The 27,497-nt window shown below is 40.0% G+C and overlaps 1 protein-coding gene across 2 annotated transcripts in view; it reads right to left on the bottom strand.

Annotated features, from left to right (window-relative positions):
* Fat3 (FAT atypical cadherin 3) overlaps nt 1-27,497 on the bottom strand; it is a 451,748-nt gene that overhangs the window by 310,247 nt on the left and 114,004 nt on the right. For both annotated transcript variants that reach the window (XM_076925995.1, XM_076925996.1), the window contains exon 2: nt 13,762-14,076. In XM_076925995.1, coding sequence (XP_076782110.1) covers nt 13,762-14,076 — 315 coding nt within the window. The remainder of the gene's footprint in view (nt 1-13,761; nt 14,077-27,497) is intronic.

The following is a 27,497-nucleotide window of genomic DNA, read 5'->3' as shown; positions in this document are numbered from 1 at the left end:
CCCGGACCTGAATATCATTTCTTCAGAAGGAAGCATTTCTCACCATGACAGAAAACAATTTAACTAAATAAAAATGGACTATTTAGGATGTACACAGCCAAAATGAAGTGTGTCTTTATAAAACATGACATTTTACAGAGATGAGAAATTTGCTTAAGTGGTGGGAGGGAAAATTGGATTAATCCCACCCCAACAAAGTATGTGATGCCAACATGTTTAAAATGGTGCACTGGAAAGCCCCCCTTTCTGTGTGTAAAAGTCAGCTTGAATGTGATGGATTTCTGTCGCTTTTTCTCATTCATGTTCTCAGAGGGCTTCTGCCTAAAACCACTAACTAATATCATTAGAATTTATCAGTATTAGAAATATAATTCTCATGCAAAACCCTTAACATGAATTGCTCCATTCTAAACTGGGTGACCATAGCAGTAATGTCAACTGGTGTTGAAATGACTTTGATCTGTGACACCTTAAAGGGGAAGTCTCTTCATTTGCCCCTTCTTGCCTTCTCTGTATTGTGCTTATCACAGTTCCTTGTGTGTAGTATGCACTCATAGAATATGAACGTAGTAGACATAAGAGTCTTTCAAGCTTCTCATCAGACTGCTTGCTATCAATCTTCAAAACAGGATTTATATTCAGTAAAAATTTTGAATCATTTTCACTCCAGTTACAACACGTAATATTTGCTAAATACTTCATATGTAAAAACTAAGCCAGACACTTCATAAAATTAAGTCATTGAAAATTAAGAATAATTTATTCATTGTCAGCATTATATTTATGGCAATCTGAGCCATAAGGGAGTTAAGAAATGGTCCATTGCCATATGGCTGTGGAACCCACCGTTTGCAGGTACACCATAGGTAGGTTTCTCAGAGTGCAACTCCTGTTCAACAGGCTATAAATATGTAGACACAAATAAACTAAAATAATTAATTTTTAACAGAATATTTGAGATTTCTTTTGGAACATGTATGTGTTGGCTAGTTTTATGTCAACTTGTCACAAGCAAGAGTTAGCTAAAAGGAGGGAACCTCAAATTGAGAAAATGCCACTGTAAGATCCAGCCATAAAGCATTTTCTTAATTAGTGATCAATGTGGGAAGTCCCAGTCTGTTGTGGGTGGTGCCATCCTTGAGCATGGGTTCTATAAGAAAGCAGACTGCTCAAGCTATGATGGCCAAGTCAGTAAGCAGCACCTCTCCATGGCTTCTTCATCAGCTCCTGCCCTCAAGTTCCCGGTTTGCTTGAGTTCCTGCTTTTGGTGATGAACTGTTATTTGGACCTTTGAGCTGCATTTGCTCATGGTGCTTCATCATAATAGCAAAACTAACTGAGACTGAACGATACGGATAAAATTTAAATCAGCACATTTTTATCTAAGAACTGTTAAAGAGTTCTAAGCCTTTCTTGAAGCCCACACTAAAGATGTTAGTCCACACAGAGTTCTACTGTGAAAACAAGAGTAGTGATTCCAAGTGATATCGATGGAAAGTCTTGTCAATAGAGTGTGTTACATGCAGATACTTTCCACCGCTCTATCCTAGACCAGCACATGTAAAGGTATCAGCCTTTTCTCCTCTTTAACACCTCTCAGTACTAGCATTGGGCAGTATCCTCACTCTCAACATAATTTCCACTGTAACGGATTGTCATGGCCCTTTCAATTATATAAAGAGAACCCATTTCTAACTTTGATGGTAAGTTGTACATTAGCAGCAACAAATCACCTGCCAGGGCTAGTCTATTCAACTGTCTGTGTGTCAGGGTTTTTGTCTGTTTGTTTCAGTTTACAATTATATTCCACTAGAGCCAGATACTATTCTAAATCCTAGCAACAAATTTCTGGAAGAAAGAACCTTGGTCCAAGCCTCTACCCCAATCTAACAGCAACAAGGAAGAAAGGACTGGAAGTTAGCAGTCAAATAGCAGAGATGTTGCTAAAAGATGCAGCTCATGGGGAGGAATGGTCCGTCCAGGCATCTCTTCCCACTGGATCTACAATGCTGACTTCAGTTTCCTTGTCATTCAAGGCAGCCCTGGGCAGAGGTATTATTAAAGTTATCAATGTTACATGGCTCCATTTGTAACATCTGTTCCTATCACTGTTATATAGTAATGGATGTCAGTGTGGGTAGATGGTAAGATAATGCTGCCGTGGTTTAGTGATGTAGGCCCACACCAGTGGGGGAAGATGATGAGACATGCTGTCATTGCTTAGCGCTGCCTGTCCATGTCACTGTGAGAAGACTATGAGAAGGTGCTACCATTGATTAGTGATGTCTGCCTAGTATCAGGAAATGGAGGAGCCATTTAGGATTAGTGTTTAGCAACAAGAACAAATCTGATTCTTGTTTCAACTCTCATTTATAAGTGACACTTCTGAGGCCAAGACAAATGAAATAAACCTGCCTCTTGTTAGTTGCCAGAGCAACTAAATGGCAGAGGCTGGACTGAAATTGAGAAAGCCCACTGCTCCTCTCAGTGCATTGCCAAGTCATCATATTGTTATATGATTAAAAAGCTGGACCATTTTAGATAGACAGGGAGGTTTCTGGGTGTCTGCGTCTTTTGTTTGTTCATTGTCCACTTGTCAGACACAACGCAAGTGATGACATACACAGGCGTCGACATAGATGGAAGTCTTAATCTTATGGGGAACTTAATGAACCTTGAAGAAAGTGTTATTTCCAATCCTAGTTTGCAAACACAAACTGCCTAGAACCTTAATCATGCACTGTACATGGCAGTTAGCTGAAACAAACTGTGTGTGCAGATTTGTTTAATATGTAACAATTATTGAGAGTATGCTATGTGCCAAGTGTTGTTTCTAGTACTTTCCATATGTTAACTTATTTAATCTTAATAGCAAGCCAATGTGCTATTATGATATTTCACAGTTTCTCAGAGGAAACTGAAGCACAGAAAGGTTAAGTAATCTTCCCAGCATCACACAGCCAGGCTCTGTATTGGATAGTCTTAAATGTCAACTTGCCATAACCTAGAATCACCTGGGGAAAAGGTTCTAAACTGAGGTATTATCTAGATTGGCCTGTGAGGAATTTCTTTGGTAATTTATGTAGGTAGAAGCAGGCCATTATGGGCAGCACTATCCTCTGGGCTAACCCCAGAACTGTACGAGAGTGAAGAAAGGTAGAAAGCATTCAGAAAGCACATGGATGCATTCATTTCCTTCTACGGTTGACTGCTAATATGATGTCACTAGGTGCTTTCGTCCCTGCTTGACTTCCCTGAAACCATAGACTGTAACTTGGAATTGTTAGCCATATAATCCCCCTTGTTCCTAAGTTGCTTTTTGGTGGCGATATTTTACCACAGCAGCAGAATTATATATATATATATATATCCTGTGATATAGCTGGATTTAAATGTGAGGACATTTGTCCTACATGTTTACTTTCCTAAACATATTCTTTATAGCATATTTTGTTTCCAGGTTTATCATGAAACTTAAATGACTATGCAAAGTGAAAAAAATGTCATTTTTCTACAAGTTAATGAGATATATACAGACTCACCACAGGCTGGTTTTATTTTTGGCATTCCACATAATTTACTATTTTAATTTGCCTCAATGTGAGTACAATTTATAGATTTTTAAAACATGTACACTGTTTATATTTTCAAGAAATTAAGAACAAAGTCACTCAAAGATGACAACCACAAGAACCAAAAAAGGCAGTGTTGAGGTAAAAGTGGACTTGTTCTCTAGTCTATGAGGAAATCTCAACTTTTTTTTCTTTTTCTTTCTTTCTTTTCTTTTTTTTTTTTTTTAATTTGGTAGTAACTGCCCATGTGGGACATTCAGGACTCCTTTATATGATGTTTTCAGATAGTCTGAGCCTGACAAATAACAAGTGAATGAAAATGGATGAGCTCTTGATTTACAAAGTACCCAAAACCAATCAACAATGACTTTTGTACAACTTTATGACTTGAGGAAAAATCATGCCTAAGACACAGGATACCATCATCAACAAATGAGCCTCCAGAAGTCCCAATGAGGTTACACTTAGTCATACCACACATGTCAACTCTAACCACTAACACAAGTATCTAGCTAAAAACTAGGACAAACATGCTGTATTTCCTAACTTTTGATCCAGAAAAAAAAGGACTATATTGGGTTGAACATCTTGCATAATGTTCACTGGGCTGAATACCTGAGTGACTTTGGGCTAATCACCAGATCTCTTTCCAGTATTCTGGTAGACACTAAATGAACAAATATGCAACACATTATCATGGTTCAGCACTTAGCAGGTTCAAACTCTGCTATAGCCCTGATAGGAGGTACCAGGGCCAGGAAGCATTTGGGCCACTCTCAAGGTGGCATCCAGTATCCAAGGATTCAAGGAGGCAGGGAGTGGTTTCAATTAAAATTCAAGATTTCCAACCATCAGAACAGAAAGACAGTAATAAAGCAACACAGTAAATTACTGCTCTGGAAATCACACCCAGATACAAGAAATAAAAGCGAAATTTATGACCTCAATCAATCTCCCTTTCACTCGTAAATACATCTCTATCATCTGCTTTATTTACGTGACTCCATCTCCCTCCCGAATAATCTTCAATAATTTCTCACAGCTTTCCTGAACAGCTGAGGGAGGCTGAATGGAGGAGCGGACAACAGCTCGGACCAGGCTCAGAGACGGCGGGATACTTCAGCTCAGGGAGCCTCTGCCTCTCATTAACAGCCAGTGATGCAGCACCTTCCCTGTAAGCTTTTATCACATAGCTGCTAACTGCCTAGCTCTCTCTTCCTTTTATCAAAGTCTCCCCATTGTATGAAGTAATTATAACTGACCAGCTCTTCAAAAATCCTTTCCCCAGTAGTCCTATTTACTGAAAGATCCAAAGCTACTTCTTGTAGGTGACATAAAACACTTGCCATTGTCTAACTGGCAACCTGCTCTTGGAGTTTGTATCTATTTGGGAAGTCAAAGGTCTCAGTGCCATTGATGGTTGTACAGTTGTCCACTCAGCCTAAGTCTTTCTAATCCAGTGATGTATTTCAACACAGCTTCAGGACACAGGTTTAGCACCCAAGAACCTATACAGAAGTTCTCTGGGGCTTGTATCCTCTGACAGACACCAAATGTCCTGAGAGCCTGAGCTGCAGAGCCATACCTGAGGCTAGAAGGGTGGTACACCCCTGCTTCATCTCACTCTACTGGAGAATGAAATCACGTTGTATGTTTATCCATCAGAAGGCCAGCCTTAAATAGGATCAGGATTTGAAACTATAAAGATTTTGAGCCTAAAACTCTCGAATAATCTCTTCATGCTACTTTCTGGTGAAAGCTGCTCATAACAGACTCAGGTGAGAGTTCAGATGCTGGATAAATCCTCTCCAAATACTAAGAAGTTGATAACTTTATTCACATTCGTTAAGTTTGCAGCTTTGTTATTGTGTGGCATTGAGTCGATATCGAGTGTTTCCTGGACCTTTAAAATGCGAAGAAGCTAGAATTCAAAAGGGACAAGAGGAAGCTTTGGGTTCCTTCCTTTTATCTTTTAAGTTTCATTTTGAGTAAAATATAATGACGTCATTTCCCTTTCGTTTCCTCCTTCGACTGCTCCCATGTGTTATTCGTAATAATATGCACACACACAGCCTACATACATATGTTTTGTTGTTCTTAAATTATACTGCCCTGTCATCTGTTTAGAACGGTTACTTAGTGAACAGCCATAGGGATCTCGGGCCTGTGAAACGCTCCACTGTGCTTCAGTGGTTTTGAGTAAGGGCATGTCTGCTTGCAAGTGACAACTGATAGTAGAAGGTGAAGTAGAGGCCACAAAGCTGATAAATACTTTCAAGTGGATTTTAACGTGTATAAGGAAGCCCCCAACCAAACAGCACTATTAGAGTTAACATGCTAAAAGTATTTATGCTGAGAACTTCTAAAACAGTCATTAACAACATGTATCCTGATAGAGCTGGACCCCACAAGGTACAGCCAGTGCCCATGGCAGGAAGGAGCATGTTATTCCTTGGGCATGGCCACTCTGACCATCCTTCAGTATCCCAGAGGCTCCACAATTGATCCCAATTCAGCTTCCCCCGGACATAAGGACACTGCAGAGACTTTCCCATTGTCTTTGTTCACATAGACACATTGACATAGATGAAGAGGTCATCACTGAATTTAAATAACCCCAGTGATAAATCTGCATGAGCCCCATTTGTTCTCTTGAACTTGTTAGATTAAATGAATACAATTTAATGTTCTATAGGACAAGGCCTCCTTTCATGGCTGAACGAAGGTGCAAGGGTGATTTACAGTTCTATCCATACTCATTTGCCACATTATCTACTTTGTGCTCGGGCCTTATAAATATCAAAGCATCATTGGGGCATCTCCACTGGTTTGGGAGACCTTAGCGTACTGTGAAGACTGCACAAGAATTAATAAGGAATTGTACTGTTGTTTGTACTGACCCAACCTTGCTTTTTACTTCCCTCCTGAAATCTCTGTAATTCTACAGGCATTTTCCTTCTGATTTCCTAGAAATATGGTGTTCCAAGCAGATTACTCCTAAGTGGAGCTGTGCATAAGCACAGGGTGTTCTAAGCAGATTACCTCTAAATGGGGCTGTACATAAGCTCAGGGTTTAACTTTCTTTGAAGGACAAATTATTTTTTAGTACTTCTATTTTGTGAAGTAATATTTCTTTTATAATTATGTATTCAAGAGGTTTACTAAAACTGGATAGTGATTGCTTGTTTATCAAAGTAGGTCTAAACTACCTCTTACCAATTCTGCTTTGTTCTGTGTTTTAATAATAATAAAAAGAAAGGGTGTGGATTTGAGTGGATGAAGAGGCAGGAAGTGTCTGGGATGAATTGCCAGAGCGAAACCATGACCATAATATATTGTGTAAAAAATACCTATTTTCAACAAAAAATTATAAATAAAAATTTATATACAAATGTTATATAACACCCCACTTTTTGTATGGGTCTCTGTGATGTTGACTCACACTGACAACTAAAGGGACATGAATTTCATTTTCTGTTAGTTCATGAAACTGAAAAGAGAACAATGGTATGAGGATTAATGGGGAATGGGTGGAATTCACAGTTGATTCTCAAAGCCACAGCACTATAAAGTGAGAGAGTTGGGGTGATTTACAAAGCTGGCTGCCTCTTCCACAGGGGTTTCTTGGTGTTAGTTACCCCCTTAGGTCAACAAAATCTATAGAATGCACATCAAACTCCTCAGGGGAGCTTCAGCCTCTGCTGGGAATTTGTCAGAAACACAAATTACCAGGCCTCTCCACAGGACTCCATAGCTAATAAGCTCACCTGGTGATTACCAGGCTGATGCATGGCTTGGGTTTCTCAGTTAACTCTCTTATTAATGTTGAGTGTTACCTGTTATCTCTTACACTACATATCCACAGGCAAGAGGCTATTATTTAGAGGTGATTAAAAAAACTCAGGCCATCCAATATTTTGATAAGCCAGGTCTACACCCCAAAGAACCAACAGCCAGGTAGAACTTGAAGCATTCTCATAGAAGACACAATTTTGAAGATTCCTGTCTCTCAAATGACTTGAGTGTAGGGTGTGTGTGTGTGTGTGTGTGTGTGTGTGTGTGTGTGTGTGTTAGTTAAGCTAGTCCACTTGCAGATAAGGTAGATTTTGCTCAGACTTATCTGAAGATGTTACGCCTAAACTACTATTCATTTTAGTTGAGTTAATCGGCCAGTGAGCAGACCCAGGCTCAGAGATCAGAAGCTACAGAAACTATGGAAAAGTCATTCCAAGCCCTGAGAAAAAAAAAAAAAACCACCGTAAAATTTGGGCTAAGCAAGGACCTGTTTCATAGACACACACTATCAGTACAGTGGATGCTTCCCCCAATCCTGTTTATAGAAGAGGGATGAAAGGACAAAACCTTTTCTCTTCCATGATTTCCCCTCAAAGCAATCTCTTATGAGACAGGATTCTCAAAGAAAGACTTAACAGGAAAAATCAAGACTCTCTGAACATTAAATATCATTGAACTCCCCAAACCAAACTGACCAACCAAACAAACAAAACAAACAAACAAACAAAAACTGGGGCACATATCTGGAAGTTATGATCTCCCACAACATTTGTTGAATCTTTTACAATCTCTTCCATAATAGTAGCATGCCTCTTTGAGAAGCTAGAATATTTCTGGGTTACTTTTGGAGGTCAACAAACTAGTTCCCCTGCACTGGGTGGTGGTCATGACTCTGCCTCTGCATACCAGTTGGCTCCTCTGGACACTCAGGGGTGCCAGGCTCCCCTTGCCACCTGCTTGGTTTGATGTTACCCCAGTCATTGCTGATACTCTATAGAGTTCAGCAGTTCATATTTTAGGCAGGTTTCCTTACACACTTGCCTTGTATGAGGTATGATAATCTATCTTCTCAGGACACTAAATTTTCTTCATTCAGAAACCATCTTCTCCTATGTTCCTATCCACCAACACGAGGTCCAGATCCACAGTAGCACCAAAAATGGACTTCAAGGGACTGAATGGAAAGGCCCAGTACTACACAGCAGACACTGATGCAAAGTCCCTTTAAAGAGTACTTCCTTATGACAGAGTGTCTCCCAGATGCATTCAGCTTCTAGCTTACACAGTCCTTTGTCTGGTAAAGAACATAGACTGATTGCAACAATATGTATAATGTATACTGAGAGCTCTACCTATGGTTAGACTGTTGAGTGTTGTGGATAGCCCCGGCCTTGTATTTTGATACTAATTCCCCTTTCCTTTGAAGGGCTGCAGAGGAAGTGTGAGTCATTATATGGGTGATTTTTAGTGAACCTTCTGCCCATCTTAATTTGTAAAATAAAGGCTGAAGCCAGTGATTGGGCAGAGGAAGGGGACTTGGAGAAATAAAGGCTGGGGAGAGAAGAGAGGGAGGAGGACTGGAGGAAGACAATGGAGGGGAAGAGGACAGAGACTACCTGGCTGGGGAGAGCAGAGAGAGAGGACAACTAGGGAGAAGGAGAGGAGAGAGAAGACAACAGAGGAGGACAACTGGGAAGCAGGAGGTAGAAGGACAGACTCAGGGTCTGGAAAATCCTCAAGTTATAAGGGTCTCATAGCTGTGGAACAGAGTAGTGTAGGGGTATCTACCCAATCTAGGCTTCCAGAATATATTCATAATTATTGAGTTGTGCTTTCTTTGACCTGCCCTATTTGGGTTGGAGATTTAAATATCTCCCACTACAGCTGAGCCTATGCTAATTAGAGTGAACAGAAATGAAGCAAATGTTCTGAGCTATGAAGAAAAGTTTTCCCCACTCCTTTCTAGTTTTGTCAGGATGAGCGTCGAGTGGCCTGCTTGCATCTCTCTAGAAGGATGCATAGTTTCTCTTCTCCTGAGTCTGAACATTGCACGGCCTCTTTTCACCACACTTGTGCAGCACCAACAAGGAGCTGGATGTGAGTGACCTCTTCTGTTCTGTCTGGAACTCATGCAGGGTATAGGCCAAAGAGGACCTTCTATCTTGACAGCTTTTATTTCTTTGCCTAATCTGCAAAAAGTACTTGAAGAAAGTCCACAACCCACTTATTCTATGCGGCTCCAGATCTGGTAGAGCAAAACTCAAATGAGCCTTTTGACTCAACAGAGAAACCCTCTCAATTTAGAAGGCAGTGGTGCCCATTATGTGCCACAGGCTGTGGACCTAGAACACTGGCACAATTCATGTTTGTGTTAACCACTTTAATCTTTAGCACATTTCCAGAACAGAGAAAAACTATAAACTTCATTTCGACCACAGAGAAACCAACGTGTTAATTTATTAGAATCTACAACATTCTGGGGAAAAAAAATATAAAGCACAACTCTTTGCTAACTGTACTAGTTAGCTTTAGCCCTGGCTTCATTGTTGAAAAACATTGCATCAATGTTTTGGTTTTAATTTTTTTTTGTTTGTTTGTTTTGTTTGTTTGTTTTTTGCCACTATTCCACACTAATGACTTTCTTAGGACAAAAGATATGCCAAAGATTAAAGCAACCATCGAGGAGCCAACCAGGTTCTCTAGACAGCAAGAACAATACCCTGAACCAAGAGCTCACAGGCTTCAGTGAGCTTTATCCCCTGTAGTACAGAAGTGAAAGAAAAAGTCTGACATGGACAAATAGTTCAGTGAGCAAAACATTTATTCTACAATCCTGAGAGAACATGGGTTCAGTCCCTAGTTCTCCCATAAAAAGCAGAGCTGATAGCATGGGCTTGTAATACCAGCCTGGTGTGGTGAAGAGAGATGTATGCCTGAGGCTTGCTAGCAAGCCAGACTATTCTTTTTGGTAAGCTTCCTGCTATTGAAAGACCCTCTCCAAAACAAAACAAAACAAAACTAAAAGTGGACAGTATCTGAGGAATAAAACTTGGGTTTGGCTTCTGGCCTCCAAGGGGTCATGTATAAATATATCCCATCACCAACACAACGCATAAACACATAGACACCTACCCATTCCACACCCACACATAAAAAAATGTAGTCATAATTAAAAGATATTTCTTAAAGAGCTATGCAATTTACGAGCATCCTCCACATGCACTGTGATTTTCCTTGTCTATGAGTAACAATTGTGCTGTAAGCAAAGTTGTGTTCACTTTCCAGATAAGAAACCTAGGCTTAAAGACATTAAAGCATATCTATGCCATTAGCATAAAGCAGACAGGGCGCCATCATTCCTCCTGTGATTTGGTTGTGTTAGGCTAGTGAGGTAAGTCCTCACGACAACTCCTAAATTCCTTAGAGCAATCATTACTCACTGCTCTAGCATGATTTTGTTACTGTGATAAAATACCATTGCAAAAAGGAACATAAAAAAAGAATGAGTTTATTTTAGTTCACAGTTTTAGCTCACAGTGGGAGGAGCTTGAGACGTTTGTTCACATTGCATCTACAGTCAAGAACAGGGAGAAATGAATACATACATGCCCTTTTGCTTGCTTTTGCTCAGCTCAATTTCTCCACTCTTACACAGTTCAGGATCTCCTGCTAGGGAATGGTGCCATCCATTGTGGGCTAGGTATTTCCACATCAATTAATCTAATTAAGACAGTCCCCTACAAACATGGCTATGGGCCATCTCGAAGGTGACAAGCCTTGATCTAGTCTCTTTTCTCCAGGTGATTGCTTCACCTGTATCAAGTTGGCAAAGCTAATAATCACACTCATGAAAACTGAGCTTCAAACGGGAATCAGTAACTTCCCAAGGACACAAAGCTTACAACACCAGGACTGATTTACTTATAAGGTGTTCTCTGTGGTGGTCCATGGAATTTCAAAATTATGAAGTCTGGGGCAAGTATTTTAAACCCAGGATCCTAAACATAAAGCAATTCATGCATGACCATCACCCTTGACAAGCCCAGATTCACTAAACCTCCTGTACATCAGTTACATGTTCATACTGTCACTAGATCACAGTGTCAACTGTTCTGCTACTGTCCTATTACTTCTAGTGCCTTGTAAGCTAAACATGTGTGTTTATTGAACTTTGTGATAAAAAAAAATAATAGGTGCAATGACCTTAACAACCAACTAAACAAAATACATTGTTTTCTTATATTGTGTCTGAAAACCAAGACACGCTGCTCATTTATTTGAGACAATTAGACAACTTTGATGAGAATGGCATTCTGGGCACATTTTAAAAATCTGTGGCAAAGACAGAGAAATTATGAATACAATTAAGGCTCTTATTATGCAATGTAAGCCACATTATGATAATGTAGGGCTTTCTGAAAATTCATGTGCATGAAGTAAGCACAATGCACGCAAGGTCTTGTGTAAGCTCCGTACATCATATTCTTATCCATGACATTCTTTTGGCAAGAATGTGTGTATGTATATACATATACATATACATATACATATACATATACATATACATATACATATACATATACATATACATATACATATACATATACATATACATGTGTGTGTGTGTATGTGTGTGTGTGTGTGTGTGTGTGCGTGTGGCCATGTACATGTGGAGGCCAGAGGAGAATCTTGAGTGTTACCTTTCAGTACCACTGTTTGTTTTATTTATTTATTTATTTATTTTAATTTCTAATTCAAAGTCTTTCACTGGCCTGGAGCCTATTAGGCTAGCATGGATGGCCAGAGTAGCCTAAAGATCTGCCCTCAAGAGTTGTTTTCCATTTTCAACCCTAAGCCAGCAGCAGCTGAACTTGCCCCTTTATAGGGTTCTTTCATTCAAAAGCAAGGTATTAGATGCTCTTCTGATGACCAGAATGGCAGCAAGATCACAATGGAGTAGCAGAATGTGAGTGTGAGGCATCAGATGTCACACACTCAACTTATTTAATGACATTCCCTTTGTTTTTGTTCCTCCCCATTCCATTTCCTTTCTCTCTATTAAATATAAAAGTATTTCAATACGTCCATTCTCTCCACATTTTATAATACTATGTTAGAGCACAAAAGTGAACCAGAGGGTCTTGGCACAGTACAAGGGCGCAATTATCAGGTACATGGGGGCTTTCTATGCTTAGTGTGTCTCAGCTGTTGGGCCTGAGTCCTTTGTCTGAGTCCTCTCCTTCTAGCACAAGCATGCCTCTGAGCAGACACTGCCAGCTGATCACCACCTTTCATTTATAATGAAACAGAAGTCAAGTGCTGATTGGATACTTTTGAGAGCACTGAAGTATGCTTAAAAATTCACTGACTCAGAACTGGGCTTACAGAAAACCCCTTCAAGTTTTATTATAATCATTTTACTATGTGCGTATTGTCCACTGCACATTTCTACTTTGACAAGTAAAGGCGAATAATTACCAATTCCATCAGTGTTCCTGAGAAAAGTCTGTCCACACCAACAAGCATCAACCAAGCATAATGCCGACCAACATCAACCCAGAGCATCATCAATTACATTATTCTACATTTCAATGAACTAAAGCCCCATCCATCACATTATCACTGAGAGCTTAATGTCTCTGTTCAGGTCTAAAAGTTGCACATCGCAAGAAAGCAGTAGCATGCCAAGGTCAATGCAACAAAGTCCACAATGCTATGCTCCATCCAGCGTGCCTCTTGGTCAGGCCACATTTTCCTGAACAATATGCATTTCTGATACGTGCTTAACAAATTAAATTCTTATTATAACCTATAGAAACTTAAGCAAAAGGTCAGAAAATTAAATTTTTCCAATTTTTTTTTTTTTTTGTAAAGAGTCAGACATAGTCATGGGGAGTTCTTTAGAACCCTGATAGATAATATAGGGATAAAAATTTATGAGCTGATCTTAGCTAATCTACTGCTAGCATAGAAAATCTTAAGGTTTAAGCCTTTAGGAGGTTCATTTATAGCAAGCTGGGAGTAACGCTAAACAAGAAAGAGGTAGAGACCTTACAATGATAGCTCACATAAAGTGAGCCAGCCATCCTGTTCTCAAGAAAGAGAGGAGGCAGCTGACCATCGCAGTGGTCCAGGACCATATTTTACAATGAATGAGGCAAACCTGAGACCTTCGGAAATACTTTGATTCTTACTAGGTCAGTTCACCTCAGTGATAGGTGAGATTAAAACACTTCAAGTAGACAGAAAAAACATACATTTTATCAAAAACTACGCCCAGAAAAAAAAAAGATTCTGTTTTCTAGACAATAGAACAGATAAGCCAGCAAAGCAAGGGCCAGATAACCTATTCAAAATGGACAGCCAACTTCAAAGTATCCAAGAATGCCCTTACCTGTTTTGATATTGATGGCAAAAAAGTTCTGTGGGTTTCCACTTGTAATCCTATAGGTCAGTTTTTCATTGGAACCAGAGTCAGGATCTTCAGCTTGGATCTGAATGACAGACACATCCTTTGGAGAATTTTCCATGACAACGGGATAATAGATGGGCTCTGAGGTCAGTGGGGCATTGTCATTCACATCTTCTACTTCTATGTAGACCTCAATGGTGGAATAGAGAGGGACCACGCCCCGGTCTGTGGCATACACTGTCAGCCAGTATGATGCTGTTGTCTCTCGATCAAGAATGTCAGCAGCAGTGATGACTCCTAGGGAAAAAAAAGCACAGAGCACATGATGGCTCAAGCAAAGGAAGGCTGTGGAGTGAGTCACCCAGAATTCCTGAGAGCAGCACAAATATTCTTGGCATATTGGAGAAGATTAACATATGTATAATATGAGATTAAATTGAGATGTCAGCCTTTACATAAGGAAATGATTTTCTGCAGAACTCAATCGAATAGTTCTTTTATCAGTAAACTATAATTACACTTGCTTTGAATTTCTTAGATAGACATGTAAGATCCATATGTACTTCTATGGATGTATACATAGTCCCTCCACAAGCACATCAGGAAATGAGGGTAGATGAAGGAAGTAGGTTTTGCATTAGGGCTGTCATGTGCACGCACGCACGCACACATCCCACAAGAGACAAAATGATGGAGGAATGAAAAGACAGTGGGTCAAGAATCAAAGTGCTATCTTGCAAGCTAATCTCTCTATTTGACGTGATGCTGAATTGATTGCATACAAAACAAACACCATTCTCAGGTAAATTATTTTATCTACTCATTACAGGAATGAAATAGACCCTTCAAATGTTTTCTTGTCTGTTAGAATGGAAAACGTTTTCTCTGCAAAGCTATAAGCCTGCACCATGCTGTTTTCTGAAAAATCAAATGTCACTGCTATTTTGCAACAGTCAGGGAAGAAGCCATATCAACACACAAGGACTTAACTGAGGGCGCTAAATAAACCTATAACCACTCTGAGAAGACTTATAGACAATCATTTTAAACTCAGTGCAAAATTTTGCCTAAGCTGCTTTCTCCTGGCTTCTTACTTCATAGTTGAAACAAGAGCCAAATAGAAAAGCAAGAGACAGACAAAGACATCAAAGCGATGAAACTGCTTTCTTATGTCACACCACAACCATCACCCCAGTAGCCAAGATGGGAACAGAGCCGTGAGCAATGATGGGACTTTATGGGAAACCAGGGCCCAGCTTAGAACATTTCAAAATTAGTCAGGATGCTCCTAGGACTCAAACTACAGAAGGCAACCATAAAAGCTTCAGACACCAGTCCCACAGAAAGCCTAATCCTCCATCCCGTCAATCCTCTATGATCTACAGACTTACTGGGCTTTTGTCTAAGTTTGGCTTACAATTCGCCCTGGAGTACTTACAAAAGTGTCTATTAAGTGTTGCCATTGGGAAGGGAGAGAGCATTTATGTAGACACAGGTTGGAATAGATAATGAACAGTCCCTATCAGGACCGGTGGGATATTCAAAAGAGATGCAGTGGTTGATGTCGTAGCCTCAGCTGCACAGTTACTTACCACAAGAATTTGTCACAGTACCAGAGACAGAGATCAATGCATGCAAAAAACAAGATTAAATTGAGATGCCACTATTTACATAGGAAATATTGTTTTCAATAATAAAACTCATATTATGAAAAGTATTTTCTGCCTATATATTTTGCAATTCTTAAAATAATTTCTTGGATTGAATTTGTGAGGCTAAAGCATGTGTATTTGTGTGTATGTGTTTGTCTTCCCCAAGTACACTAGGGAATGATTGTTTTGTTTTAGGACAGAATCTCTCATTGGTCTGAGAATTTCCAGATTGACTGGACAGCAAGTCCCAGGCAAATCTCTCTGGTTTACTCCAGTTCTGGGATTATAGACACATATTCCCATACCTAACATTTGTGTATATTAGTGAAGAAAGGAAAGCAGCTTGTCAAGTTATGTGCATTGTTAAATATAATTGGCCTACGATCTTCCAGAAAACATGTATCAGGAGTAGATGCTCTCAGGATGGTACCACAAATCTTCATCTTTATAGGTGCGTAATATTTATTAGGGGAAATATAAAGATTCAAATATACTACAAGTTGTCAATCAGAGTGATAACAACTAAACTCACTAGTCGTAGCCTTGGAATCATTCTTTTCATCTTGAAAATATTATGACTGTTTTTATTTAGGTGTATGTGTGTGTGCTTGCAGGAGTTTACACATGCAGGTGTCAGTGCCATCTATAGGGCTTCAGATCTCCTGGAATTGGAGTTATAGGTGGGTGTGAACTACTTGCTGTGGGGTCTGGGGGTTGAAACCTGTGTTTTCTGTAAGAGCAGTAGCACTCTTAGTCAGGGATATAGCTGTCTTTTCTGCCTTTGAATCATTCCTTTCTCAATTTCAATTATTTAACTGAGTGAAAAATGTACCGGTTGTGGTAAGAAGAAGCATGATTATCAGACATGGTGCTGATAGTTTTGTTACAGGTTGCAAGGGGTATACGTTTAATTAAGTCAAAGTAGATCCACAGCAAGGTATCTTCAGGGTTGAAAATTATGAAGTTCTTAAATGAAATGTCAGAGCATAACTTTTGGCTTTTAAGTTGAGAATGCCTTCATGTGATGTGCTGTCCATGTTAGCTGTACCTTCATCCAATTTCTAAACCGATTTACTACAGGTCTGCAACTCTCTAACTCAGCAAAACAGTGTTTGGGTCTCTAGCATGTAGCCTGGGAATTCCAGTTCTGCTTAGAAAAGCCTTTTCTCTTAAAAGATTCCCTGGACTGAAATGAATTCAGTAGCTGCTCTGGGGTGGACTCCTGACCCCTAGACCACAAAAATGCCACCGTTATTATTTTGGGGAGAATTTTCTATGTCTCTCCTATCAGATAAGAAAGCTGCAAGCAAAGCTATAGCCTCACTGATCTGAATTTCATACTTAGAATCCCAGAAGGAGTAAGAGGCTCAAATAACTTCCCAGTAAAATAACAAAAGCAGACACTCCAATGCTCTTTCCTCAAGAGAATGCCTTCTGACTTGCATAGTGCTTTGATATTTACTGGGGTAACCAAGGTCTTGCAAATAGCTACACACACCATGCAGAGGCTACTTGCCAAATAACTGGATTTATTTCCTAGGTCAAACACATTCTGGGTGACGAAAGCAAAACGTGCTACAAAGCAAGATGGATCAGGTCTGAGTGTGGAGCTGCTCCCCTGGTTCATAAGCTGGGACATCAAAAGCCCATCTTTATCTATCATGACATGCTTACTGAAGCTTACCGTGGGAAAATATTCACAAAACTTCTGTTTTCTTTCATTTTTTTCATGTTGAATCTCACCAAATAGCTTTTTTTTCTGTGAGCAGTGATGGTGAACCACAGACAATGCCATACTTCTATGATCAGCTTTGGCTGATAAGATCATAGTCAGTGCACACATACAAAGAATATGTGAATAACATGACAATCAACTTACCTTTCTTTACAATAGAAACAATAAACCCTTTGCTTCTCTATTTATTTATAACCATATCAGCCACTACAACAGCATAAAGAAACCAAGTCCCCAGAGGAAGAAAGTCTATGGTTTTCCTAATTGAGTTTCCTCAGTTCTCCTCCTCTATAGATGTCTTGGATTGTTTTCCAATTTTCATTTGAATTCCAACCTATTAAATGGATGTAACCTCTGACATCCCCCTGCTTTGCATTCTTCTTCTGCTTCTAATTGAGATGAAATGTGCCCACTTGGGCTCTGGACAGCGCCAGAGGCACAGAGGAGACCCAGATAAATACAGTGCTAGAGTATACTATGACAAAGAACAAAGGAGTTCTATGGTCCCCATAAGAGGACTGACACAGCAGCTTGTGTATTTGTTAAGTACCTAGATGCTGACTGAATGGGAAGGAAAAAGGACAGGAGAGAAAAGAAGGCTACTTTAGTACTACTTTATTACCCTACTATCTTTTTAAATTACTTCAAGATCATAAGCTATTGAAGTAACACTGCAGGGTAATGGCTTTTTTTTTTTTTTTTTAAACAATTGAGGTCTGTGAGCAAATCTTGTACTTGCAAGGCAGGGATAAAAAATAATGCTGATTTTTCTTCCTTAATAAAGACATTTATTCAGGAACTACCTATAATGCTGAGCAAATAGTACATATAAAAGCAGAAACAGATAATTTATGATTTTTAAAAATGACAATGATTCTGTTAAACTACAAGATCATATGTAAACTGCCTTGGCTTTGTGTTGGTATTCTGCCTGTAGGGAGTCCTGTCCAATACAACTAAGGGTTTCTGATCCTAGGGACAGTCAAAGTGTTTGTGGTATTAATAAGATACCTGGCACCGAGAGAGAGAGAGAGAGAGAGAGAGAGAGAGAGAGAGAGAGAGAGAGAGAGAGAGAAACAGACAGAGACAGGCAGATAGAGAGACAGACAGAGAGACGCAGAGAGAGAGGGTCAGAGAGAGACAAAGACAGAGAGAGGGAGAGAGACAGAGAGAGACAGAGAGGCAGAGAGAGAGATGGAGAGACAGAGAGACAGAGAGACAGAGAAGCTTGTTCACAGTAGTAGTACAATGTGACCCTGGAGTTGGGGACCTCCACTCCATATGTGTAGCTCTAAGTTACATATCAACTATTCTTTAGCTGGCTAGAGTCACAAGAGAAATGAGGGGAGGTATCTAGAAATGAAGACCTAGAGTCCTTACAGCTGTTGCTACATCTACCTTCTTCCTCATACTCACACTGTTCAGAAATAAAAATAGGTAAAGTCCAGGGGGCTCCATAAAACTGAGAGAGAGAGGCCAAGAGTGGGAGGGGGACACTGACAGAGGATAGTTGGGTAATCCCAGAGTTTCAGAAGATGGCTCTGAACATAGGTCACATGGGAAATTGTGTGTGTGTGACTGTGTGTGAGAGTGTATGTAAAGCGAATGTGTGATTGTTTATGTGTGTGTGAAGTATATGTGAATGTGTGAAAGGATGTGTGTGAAGTGAGTGTGTGTGTATGTGTATGAAGCATATATGTGTGTATGTGTGTGTATGCATAATTATATTTTAATCTCATGTATCTTTTATCTTGTTTTTTGAAATGGTCTGTTTCTCTAGGACCTGGGTCTTCCTGATTAGACTAAATTTCCTGACCAGCAAGCTCCAACCATCCTCCGGTTTCCACCTCCCTAGCACAAGAGTTACAATCTTGTACCACCATGCTCTGAGGACGAGTCATCTCGAGGCTGTTTGGGATGGGTTCAGACCAGCTGCTTGCTCTAAGTTTTATGTGTTCTCAGCAGCCATGGAAGTACTATCCTGTCTTTCCAAGGAATAGGTTTATTCAAAGCCTTAATAATAGCTCCATTAACTTACTGGTGCTATGGCCCAGGGCATATCAGACCTTGCCTGTGTTATTGAGTACAAACTCCACAGATACAGAGTCCCTGACAGATATTGGATAGAGTATCCAAACTGTAAATTAGGCTTGAGTGAGTGTGTGCTGTTTTTATCTCCAGAGGCCCTGTGGCTCCTGACACACAGGGAGAACCTAGCAGAGAATTATCATCCTTTGTCATATCCATTAACAGTGTTCAACATGTGGAAATAAGCTGTAAAGCAAAAGAGCACATATAGTTAGCCCAGGAGAGCAGAGACACAAAGTGTTGCTAAAAGCAAGGTTTAATTAAAATAGTAGAGGCCCAGATACGAAAATCTCAGTTCCTCACTGGTTAGCACAGCCTGTGCATCACCCACCCAAACACAGCAGATGCAGACCTATGAGTTCCCTCTACTACAGAGATACCCTAGAGAGTCAAGTGACACATATAAGAAACAATACAATGTTTGTTAGGCCTGTGGCCCCTCCAGAATGCCTCTTTAGCATGGCCAAAGGCCACGATCAGAAAGGTATATGGATACCCAAGTCATGACAAGATGACTCAAGAACCCTCACAGAGGAAGCAACAGTTGGTGGTATTCTTTCCAGCTGTGTCCTAGTAGCACAGTTGATACCTAGAAACATCTGGCCTGAATATGGCCTGATCAGTTCAAAAGGTTCTGGGTTCCTTGAACAAAGGAAGCAATTGGGCTGCCATCTATTGAGATTGCCACTATGAATGATTATCTCCTCCGGTTCAGGCTTCATCCTTCTAGGTACTCCATATGCAATAATACTTTCTGAATTCCTTCCCCTATGTTACCATGTTAAAATTCACCTGGCGGAGCCTTGCCCTAACACGCACACAAGAACATAATCTCTTTCCCCAATTCACAAACACTCTTACAAAACAAATTCCCAAGCAGATATGACCTCTTATTTTCTGATGTATGTATATCTGCAGTTTTGTGGCATTCAGTGCACAATCCTGCAGTTTTCTTTCTGTCTGTCCATCCATCAGTTCTTTATGGGGGAACAGTGTCTGACTCACTTTCTATCTTTCCTCTGCCTGACACAAAGCCCAGACAGTGAAAAGAAGCATTCCTGAACCACTGCCCGGAGCAGCAGCACTTTCCAGAGACCACACCAGCAGGTAAAGAGCTGAAAACCTTGTCAGGAAGACCATAAAATCTGCTATGAACACTTTTTACAGCAAGGATGGTGAGCAAGAGAGGCAAATGTGAAATATATTTATTAATAACAATTAACTGCTTCAAAGACATAGCCGACACAGGATTTTTGAATCAGCTATAAACATATTTTATTTTAATGACTAGGTTTAATTGCCCATTTGTGTGCTTTCCTGCAGAGAAACAATATTAAACCCCTAAGTAACAGTTGTTCACAACCAAAGAACTCAGAAATGCCTTATTTTCTGTTTCTGTTATCACACAGAAGTAGCAAGCACAGACCAGAGGTTTCAAAGGCTGGTTAAACAGGCAGGCATAGTGACAGCTGGGAACCATCCAAAATCTACAAGTGCAGTAATATATAATAATAATCCCGGAAACAAGTCTGTGCCCCTTCCTCTGCCTTGGCTTCGCACTGACCTCCCAAGAAGCCTGGCTCCTCAGAGAACCTGTGCAGCCGGCTGGCTTGTACTCTGCTTCCCATGGCCCAACTTGCCTTTGGAGAGTGTTCTGGATCCGACAGTCACAATTGTTCTAAAATGAAAAACTACAATGATTTAGCTTCCATTACATAATAATTTACAACCCCCAATGGACAAGCACAAGTCACTTAGGACTCCCATTTGGAACAGCATATCTCTCTGAGTTCAGGTGACAGCAGTAATTCATTTGGATAATGTGATTCATGTAGTGTCCCTCTCCTTCACCGTAACCTTTGCCACTGTGAGAGGATGCCACATCAGGGTACAATCTCAAAGGAGTTGGAAGCAAGTCCTTCTATGTCTATGAGAAATAAATCCAGCAGATGGGCAGGGAACACTTTATTTTCACAGGAACAAAACCAACCAGTGCTCATGGATATTAGTCATAATTAGTAGTAATCAGTTCATAAGCTGTGGAATCCATACACGTGACAGTTTTATCCTATGTGTGTGTGTGTGTGTGTCTGCTGTTTTTCTATCTGTGTGTGTGTGTGTGTGTGTGTGTGTGTGTGTGTGTGTGCGTGCGTGCATGAACTCAGGCCCTCATATTTGTAAGGCAAATGCTTTTATCACCAAGCCATCTCCCCAACTTGACTTGTGATTTTAAAAATTAAATATGATAAAATGGAACATTAAAATGTCTGCATGTAATAACAGTGAACTATGCTTGATAAAATGTATGTGTGTTTGTGTGTGTGTGTGTGTGTGTGTGTGTGTGTGTGTGTGAGAGAGAGAGAGAGAGAGAGAGAGAGAGAGAGAGAGAGAGAGAGAGGGGAGAGAGGCAGCACAGGCAGGTTCTAGAAATGGCACAGTGAGTGTGGTGCTGAAGGCCTACACTTTTTCTTTGTCCTTTGTTAGTGGGCTCCAGTGCAGAAGGAGTGGCATCTCTGAAGATCACATTCTCTGTTTATAAGGTGAGGATATCACCTTATAACAGCTCTAGATTTAAGGACATGACACACTTAATCCGTCTCTCACAACAATGGTTAAGAAGCACTGTATACTGTGCTCAGTGTTTAGCATGGTCTGCAGTCTGTAATCAACACTATTGATTAGTTATCGTCGATGTTTTCATTTTTATTGTAAAATTATTACTGTTTTTGTATGGCAATATACATATTGCAACCATGCAGTTTTTCTAAAGCCCAAGAATCAAATATTACTTCCTAAATCCTACCGTCATGACTGAACAGCAGAGGCGGAAGCCTGCATCTGTCCATCACTACCCAAGGAGGCTTCTAAGGAACAAACTACCTCCTCCCTCAGCTTTGTCCCCAGCCATAGAAACATCACAGTGTTTGTCAAACAAACTGACAAGCTGTCTCTCTACCCTGCATTTATGCACCAGGAGTCTTTCTGTTATTTGGCAATATGTTCTTGACTTGCTTTTGGTCTCTGTTTCTAAACTAGGGGCCATTCCAACTTGTAATTAAGTCTTTCACAAAAGTAACCATTCTTCTCTGCACTCTACCCCATGCTGATATAGAACGAATGTGGTTACACTAAATAATTGTAAGTCCCCAGCCTATAAGAAATAGGTAGAATTATATACACATATGCACACATGTGCGTGTATATACACACATAACAGACATAATAAGGAGGTACCTTGTTCTCTCATTAAACTGAAAGCTCTCTGAGCCTATGAATGATGCTTCCTTTTCTTCTGAGGATATCATGTGGGCCCAGAGGTCACCCTACTCATTTGGACTGAATGATTATTAATTTGCACATGTCAAAATTCACTGGTAGAACTGATGACAAGCCAAGAAACAGGAGGAAGATAAAACACAGTGTGTCTGAAGCACAAGTTCAAAGGCAACAGCATGCTCATGTCACTTCCTTGAACTCAATCCATCATAGAGCTAACAGAAAATGGAAATCTATATTAAAAAAGAGCTCAGCGAAAAGTCAGAGGAGGGCAGGGGAAGAGACAGGAAGCAAGTCTGTGAGCCCATGTGTTCATATGCATACATGCGGTCCATGCACAGCCGACTGCTGGATTCCTGAATGTTGCTAGGTTTTTACACATGAATACTGCCATTTAATGGCATTAGGGCCCCGACTCTGCATCACTATTAACAGGCAACCTATTAGGGCTTTTCTATTTACAGCTTTCCACAAGCTTCATGATTTCCCAGTAGCATATTACCATTAATTGGTAAAGGGCACTCTAGGAAATCTAGTCAAAGACAATAGCTCAGCCACAATTAAAAACAATTGCATTAGCTGACCTGGAGACAAAGCAAAGGGTGCTGGGAAATTCCCTGCCATATTTTACAACCTGAACTAATTAAAGATCACATCCCCCATACAGCCAGGGAGCAGACATAAGGAATACCTTTGGCTGACGACTTTCTAGTTTGATGGGTACTATAATGAATTTGGTCCCCGAGGTACCAGACAACAGAAAGCAGCTTCCATCTGAAGGTATGAGGATAGAAGTCTGGCTTCCCTCCATTTCAGGGTACTTCTTTCTTGTGACCTATCCATCTCACAGGACAGCCATCAGATAATTTTTCTGCAACAAGCACAGGGGACATAAAAGGCGTGGGCTGCTCTCACTTTAACCTGTTAAATGTCTTCCACTGATTCAATGTTGACAAAGATTAAAAATAGCATGTCATGATTGTCAGGGTAGAAGCTGGATGGATTTCCTTTATTAACTTAGGAGAACTGTCCCTCATCGAATGCAGGCAGTAGACTAAAAATGTTTTTACCATGTGATTAAAGTATCTTTATACAGGCAGCCCCAGGCACCTCAAGTTATTGCTCTAATGCCTGGAGGTAAATTAAGGTGGCACTTTCTTTTCTCCATCTCTAATAGGATTGTACATTCTGCTGCTGGCAAAACCGATTACACTATTACCCACTGCAAAAGCCTCATTTCTGAATGCTGATGTGTGTTCTGTCACATCTGGCTTGAAAAAAAAAAATACCTCTTGCTACTTTGTTCTGATAAGGGGGGAAACTTCCTTGGAAGTGTTTTCAGGGAGACCAAAACTGAGAAGTATAAGAAAGAGTGCACATTAGGCCGTGCATGTGTGAGCTAGCAGATGGCAGTATTTTGAAACACTGGCATTTTTCCTTCTTTGAAGTTCTTGTACAACCAGCCTAATCATATTTGTCAGCATTTTAGAACAGTAATGCTGTAATCAATGCAGATGCATCCATCACCAACACAAATTCACTCTTAGAAAAAAAAAAGACCATATAGATTAACACCACATTAAATCTGGATTTCACCGATCTCAAATTAAATTATGTATTTCAACACAAACTGATGTTCTACAGTTCAGTACAAATATTTGGAAAATGACCTATAAAAGAAGAAGAAGCTTGAGCAAGTTTGGCTTTTCATTGTTAATAGCACTTTTTAATTCTGGTCAACAATATGCACAGGTACTTTCTCTGTTGGCTGATGCAGACTAGAATGTGAACACAGACACCATTAGCCTATTGTTTTGACTTCAACTCAACCCAAATCTGAGTGAGTATCAGCAAGTTCTCCATGAAACCTTCGACATGTATGCTAGTTTTCCAAGTCTCAAGTCAGTTTAGGCTCTTTCAACATTCGGCTATTACTTTGCTGAGAGAAACCATGCTTCTTGAACTGTCTCCTCTAATACAAGGCAACTGACTGACCAGCTTTCTAAGTTATCCAGAGCCCAACTGGATTAAGGATGGTCACTTCTTAGGAAGCAATGCTACTTGATTTCTGTCCAGACTTTCTCAAATGGACACAGAAAACAGCCAAAGCAAGGCCATATGTAGAGGAGACATTTGCTGTCTTTGTCTACAACCTGTTCCCATGAACCATCCACAATGAAAGTTGCACGTCGTATGATGTAATGGAGTGAATAGAACTTAGGTACCACCTAGGAGCTAAATAAAGCTCTTGGGGCAGCTCATGCCATGTAGATGTTTTTCTCTATCCCTTTTCTGCCTTCTTGTAGACTTGGTCATTCCACCCTTTGGAATTCCAAGGCAATTTTCTGGGGCAAATTTCATGTACCACCAACACCCGTTACCCATAGTATGCATCAATTTTCATTTTAATATGCTGACTGGGCATCAAAGGTCAACAATAACTGTCTCAGGCTGAAGGGTACCGAGCACAAGGCAGGCCACATGGATTTAATAAGAATGCTTGCTAAAATCATAGCATAAGCAGAAAAATACAATATAGACGTTAAAGAAACTAATCACATGAGTAAACACATGTAAAGTTTAGAATTCATTTTGCAAGTTACCCAGCGAGAGTGAATTAAATGCAAAATAATTAGTTCTTAGAGGGTGAAAGCAGATCTGTCCTCACACCCTGGCTGTACCTACAAACTGCCACTCACACCTAATGTTGCTTCTAATCACAGGATTATAAGAGAGACAGAAAAGCCTCAGAAAAGAACTCTCAGGTGTCTTGTAAGGCTTTTTGAAAGTTACCACAGTCTGAATTCCTTAATACAGTGACTGATGGACAAATTCGGACACTTTCATCTGTATTCTCTTAATAATTACTAGATAACATCATGTCATAAAATGTGGAGACAAGCTCGAATCATGGTCTAACTCTGTCATTAAGCTATGATGTGACCTCTAGCCGGCCAATCAATTTCTCATTATACCTGCTTCCTTCTTCCTAAGATGTGGATGTAGACAGAGACGGGACACTTAGTCCACAGAGCACTAAGGCAATTAGCTGAGAAATATGTGTAAAAGGTCTAGAAAGATGGATTTTCATGTTTGTATAAAATTCACCAAACAAAAAGATTTTTCAATCAAAAGCTTTTTGGCTCTGCACCTGTTGATAGTGTTTAAAACTGACAGACTGTATGCTGACTTGTATCTATTAGGTTTCAAACCCCCAGACAAACAGCTGAGATGCCTATTTAACATATCAAAGCAGACCTGGCTACCAGGTTCTCCCTGCAGTCCTACCTGTTAAGAGGACTTCCTGACTGGTATACCCCACTTCTACCTTAAACCTCTCCAGCACAGGGGCTGAACTTCCCTTCTCTGTATAATCCAACCTTTCTGATTACCATCTCTCTTTGTACCTTTTGGGCATCCTGGCTGCTGCACCTGGTTCTTTGTCTCTCCTCTCTCTTCCCCTCTTCCCACATGTCCTGGCTCAGCATCATGTTCACACTGGACTTTTCCAGATGTCCTTGCCTTTGACTCTGCTTTTATATAAACCTCCTCCACCATACCTAAGAACAGTCACCCTTTTTTCTTTTTATTTCTTGTTCCCATTCAGTATCTTCCTATGAAAATAACCCTCCTGACATAGATCCATCATTGAACAAAAATGGCTCAGACTGGAAGTGTCATGCCGCAGAGATCAGCCATGCTCCCAGCTGAGTTAGGGTGAAGGCCTACAGGAGCTAGGGAAAGAAGGGAAATGTTACTGTGCCACAAGAAGGGTATCAAAGTGCCCTTGAACCTATAGAGGGAAGTTCTATGGAGGCTTGATTGAGTCTGTCAAATTCAAATTAGACCTACACAAAAGCTATAGGATTCCCTCACAGATGTCAGAGGCATTACAAAATATCTTCCACTCAAAAGAAGGGTAAAAAAAAAAAAATGGCAAATTCTCTTCGTCAGGATGTTGTGGGTTAATGTCTCCTCTGCAAAGAACATGGTACCAGACATTAAACAGAACTTTATCACCTTCCCCCATCAAGTGTTACATTTAACTCTACCTTCTGGAACTCTCCACTTGAAGCATAGCACGTCCTCAGACTCTACTCGTGAATTATAAATGACAAGTGGGTGTAGAGTACCTTCCTTCTAATTGACAGGAGATTACCAAGTGTTTGATCACCATCCCAGATTAAAAGCTAAATGTCAGATCTTCCCCTGTTGCCACAGCCTAGGAGCCTGCAGTAATACCCCAAACACTGGCAAGGAAAGTCAAGGAAAACAGCTATCAAGAGGGTGGCTATAAACTCTGATTATCATACACGTCCTATATGATTCCCAGGCAGGAGGCAGGCTTTAGGAAAAGAGATTTTATAACATGGAACAAAAATACAACATTTTGGTTAGAAACAGGAGACAAAGGGAGAAGTTGGAGCAGAAGACATATAACAGGTCTCAGTCACCTTCTTATTCTCACCCACATATCTACTAACTAACATCTGCTAACTAATACATATTTTTTATTTTCAGGTATATAAATGTTGTGTCTTATTATGAGTTTTTTTTAAGTATAAGTTTTAATATGTTTATCTTAGGTACTCTGTAATTTCATCAAACCAATTATTCTCTTTTATAATGCACTGCCAATGTTCCATGAGTCCACTTCCTTTTTCTAAATAGGTCATATACTATCTGTCTGTCTGTCTGTCTGTCTATCTATCTATCTATCTATCTATCTATCTATCTATCTATCTACATATATTTTCATAATCTATCCACATATTAGAGAACACATCAGAGTCTGGCTTATTTTGCTTAACATAATGATCTCCAGATCCATCCATTTTTCCTACAAATGACATTATTATATATTTTTATAACCTGATAAATCCTTACTGCATTCAAAGACAATGTTTTCTTTATTGATTAATCTGCTGATAGACACCTAGGCTTGTTCCATGAGCTGGTTATTGAAC

The sequence above is a fragment of the Arvicanthis niloticus genome, chromosome 27 (genome assembly GCF_011762505.2).
Source record: "Arvicanthis niloticus isolate mArvNil1 chromosome 27, mArvNil1.pat.X, whole genome shotgun sequence".
Taxonomy (NCBI): domain Eukaryota; kingdom Metazoa; phylum Chordata; class Mammalia; order Rodentia; family Muridae; genus Arvicanthis; species Arvicanthis niloticus.
This window is presented reverse-complemented; position numbering and strand designations above follow the sequence as displayed.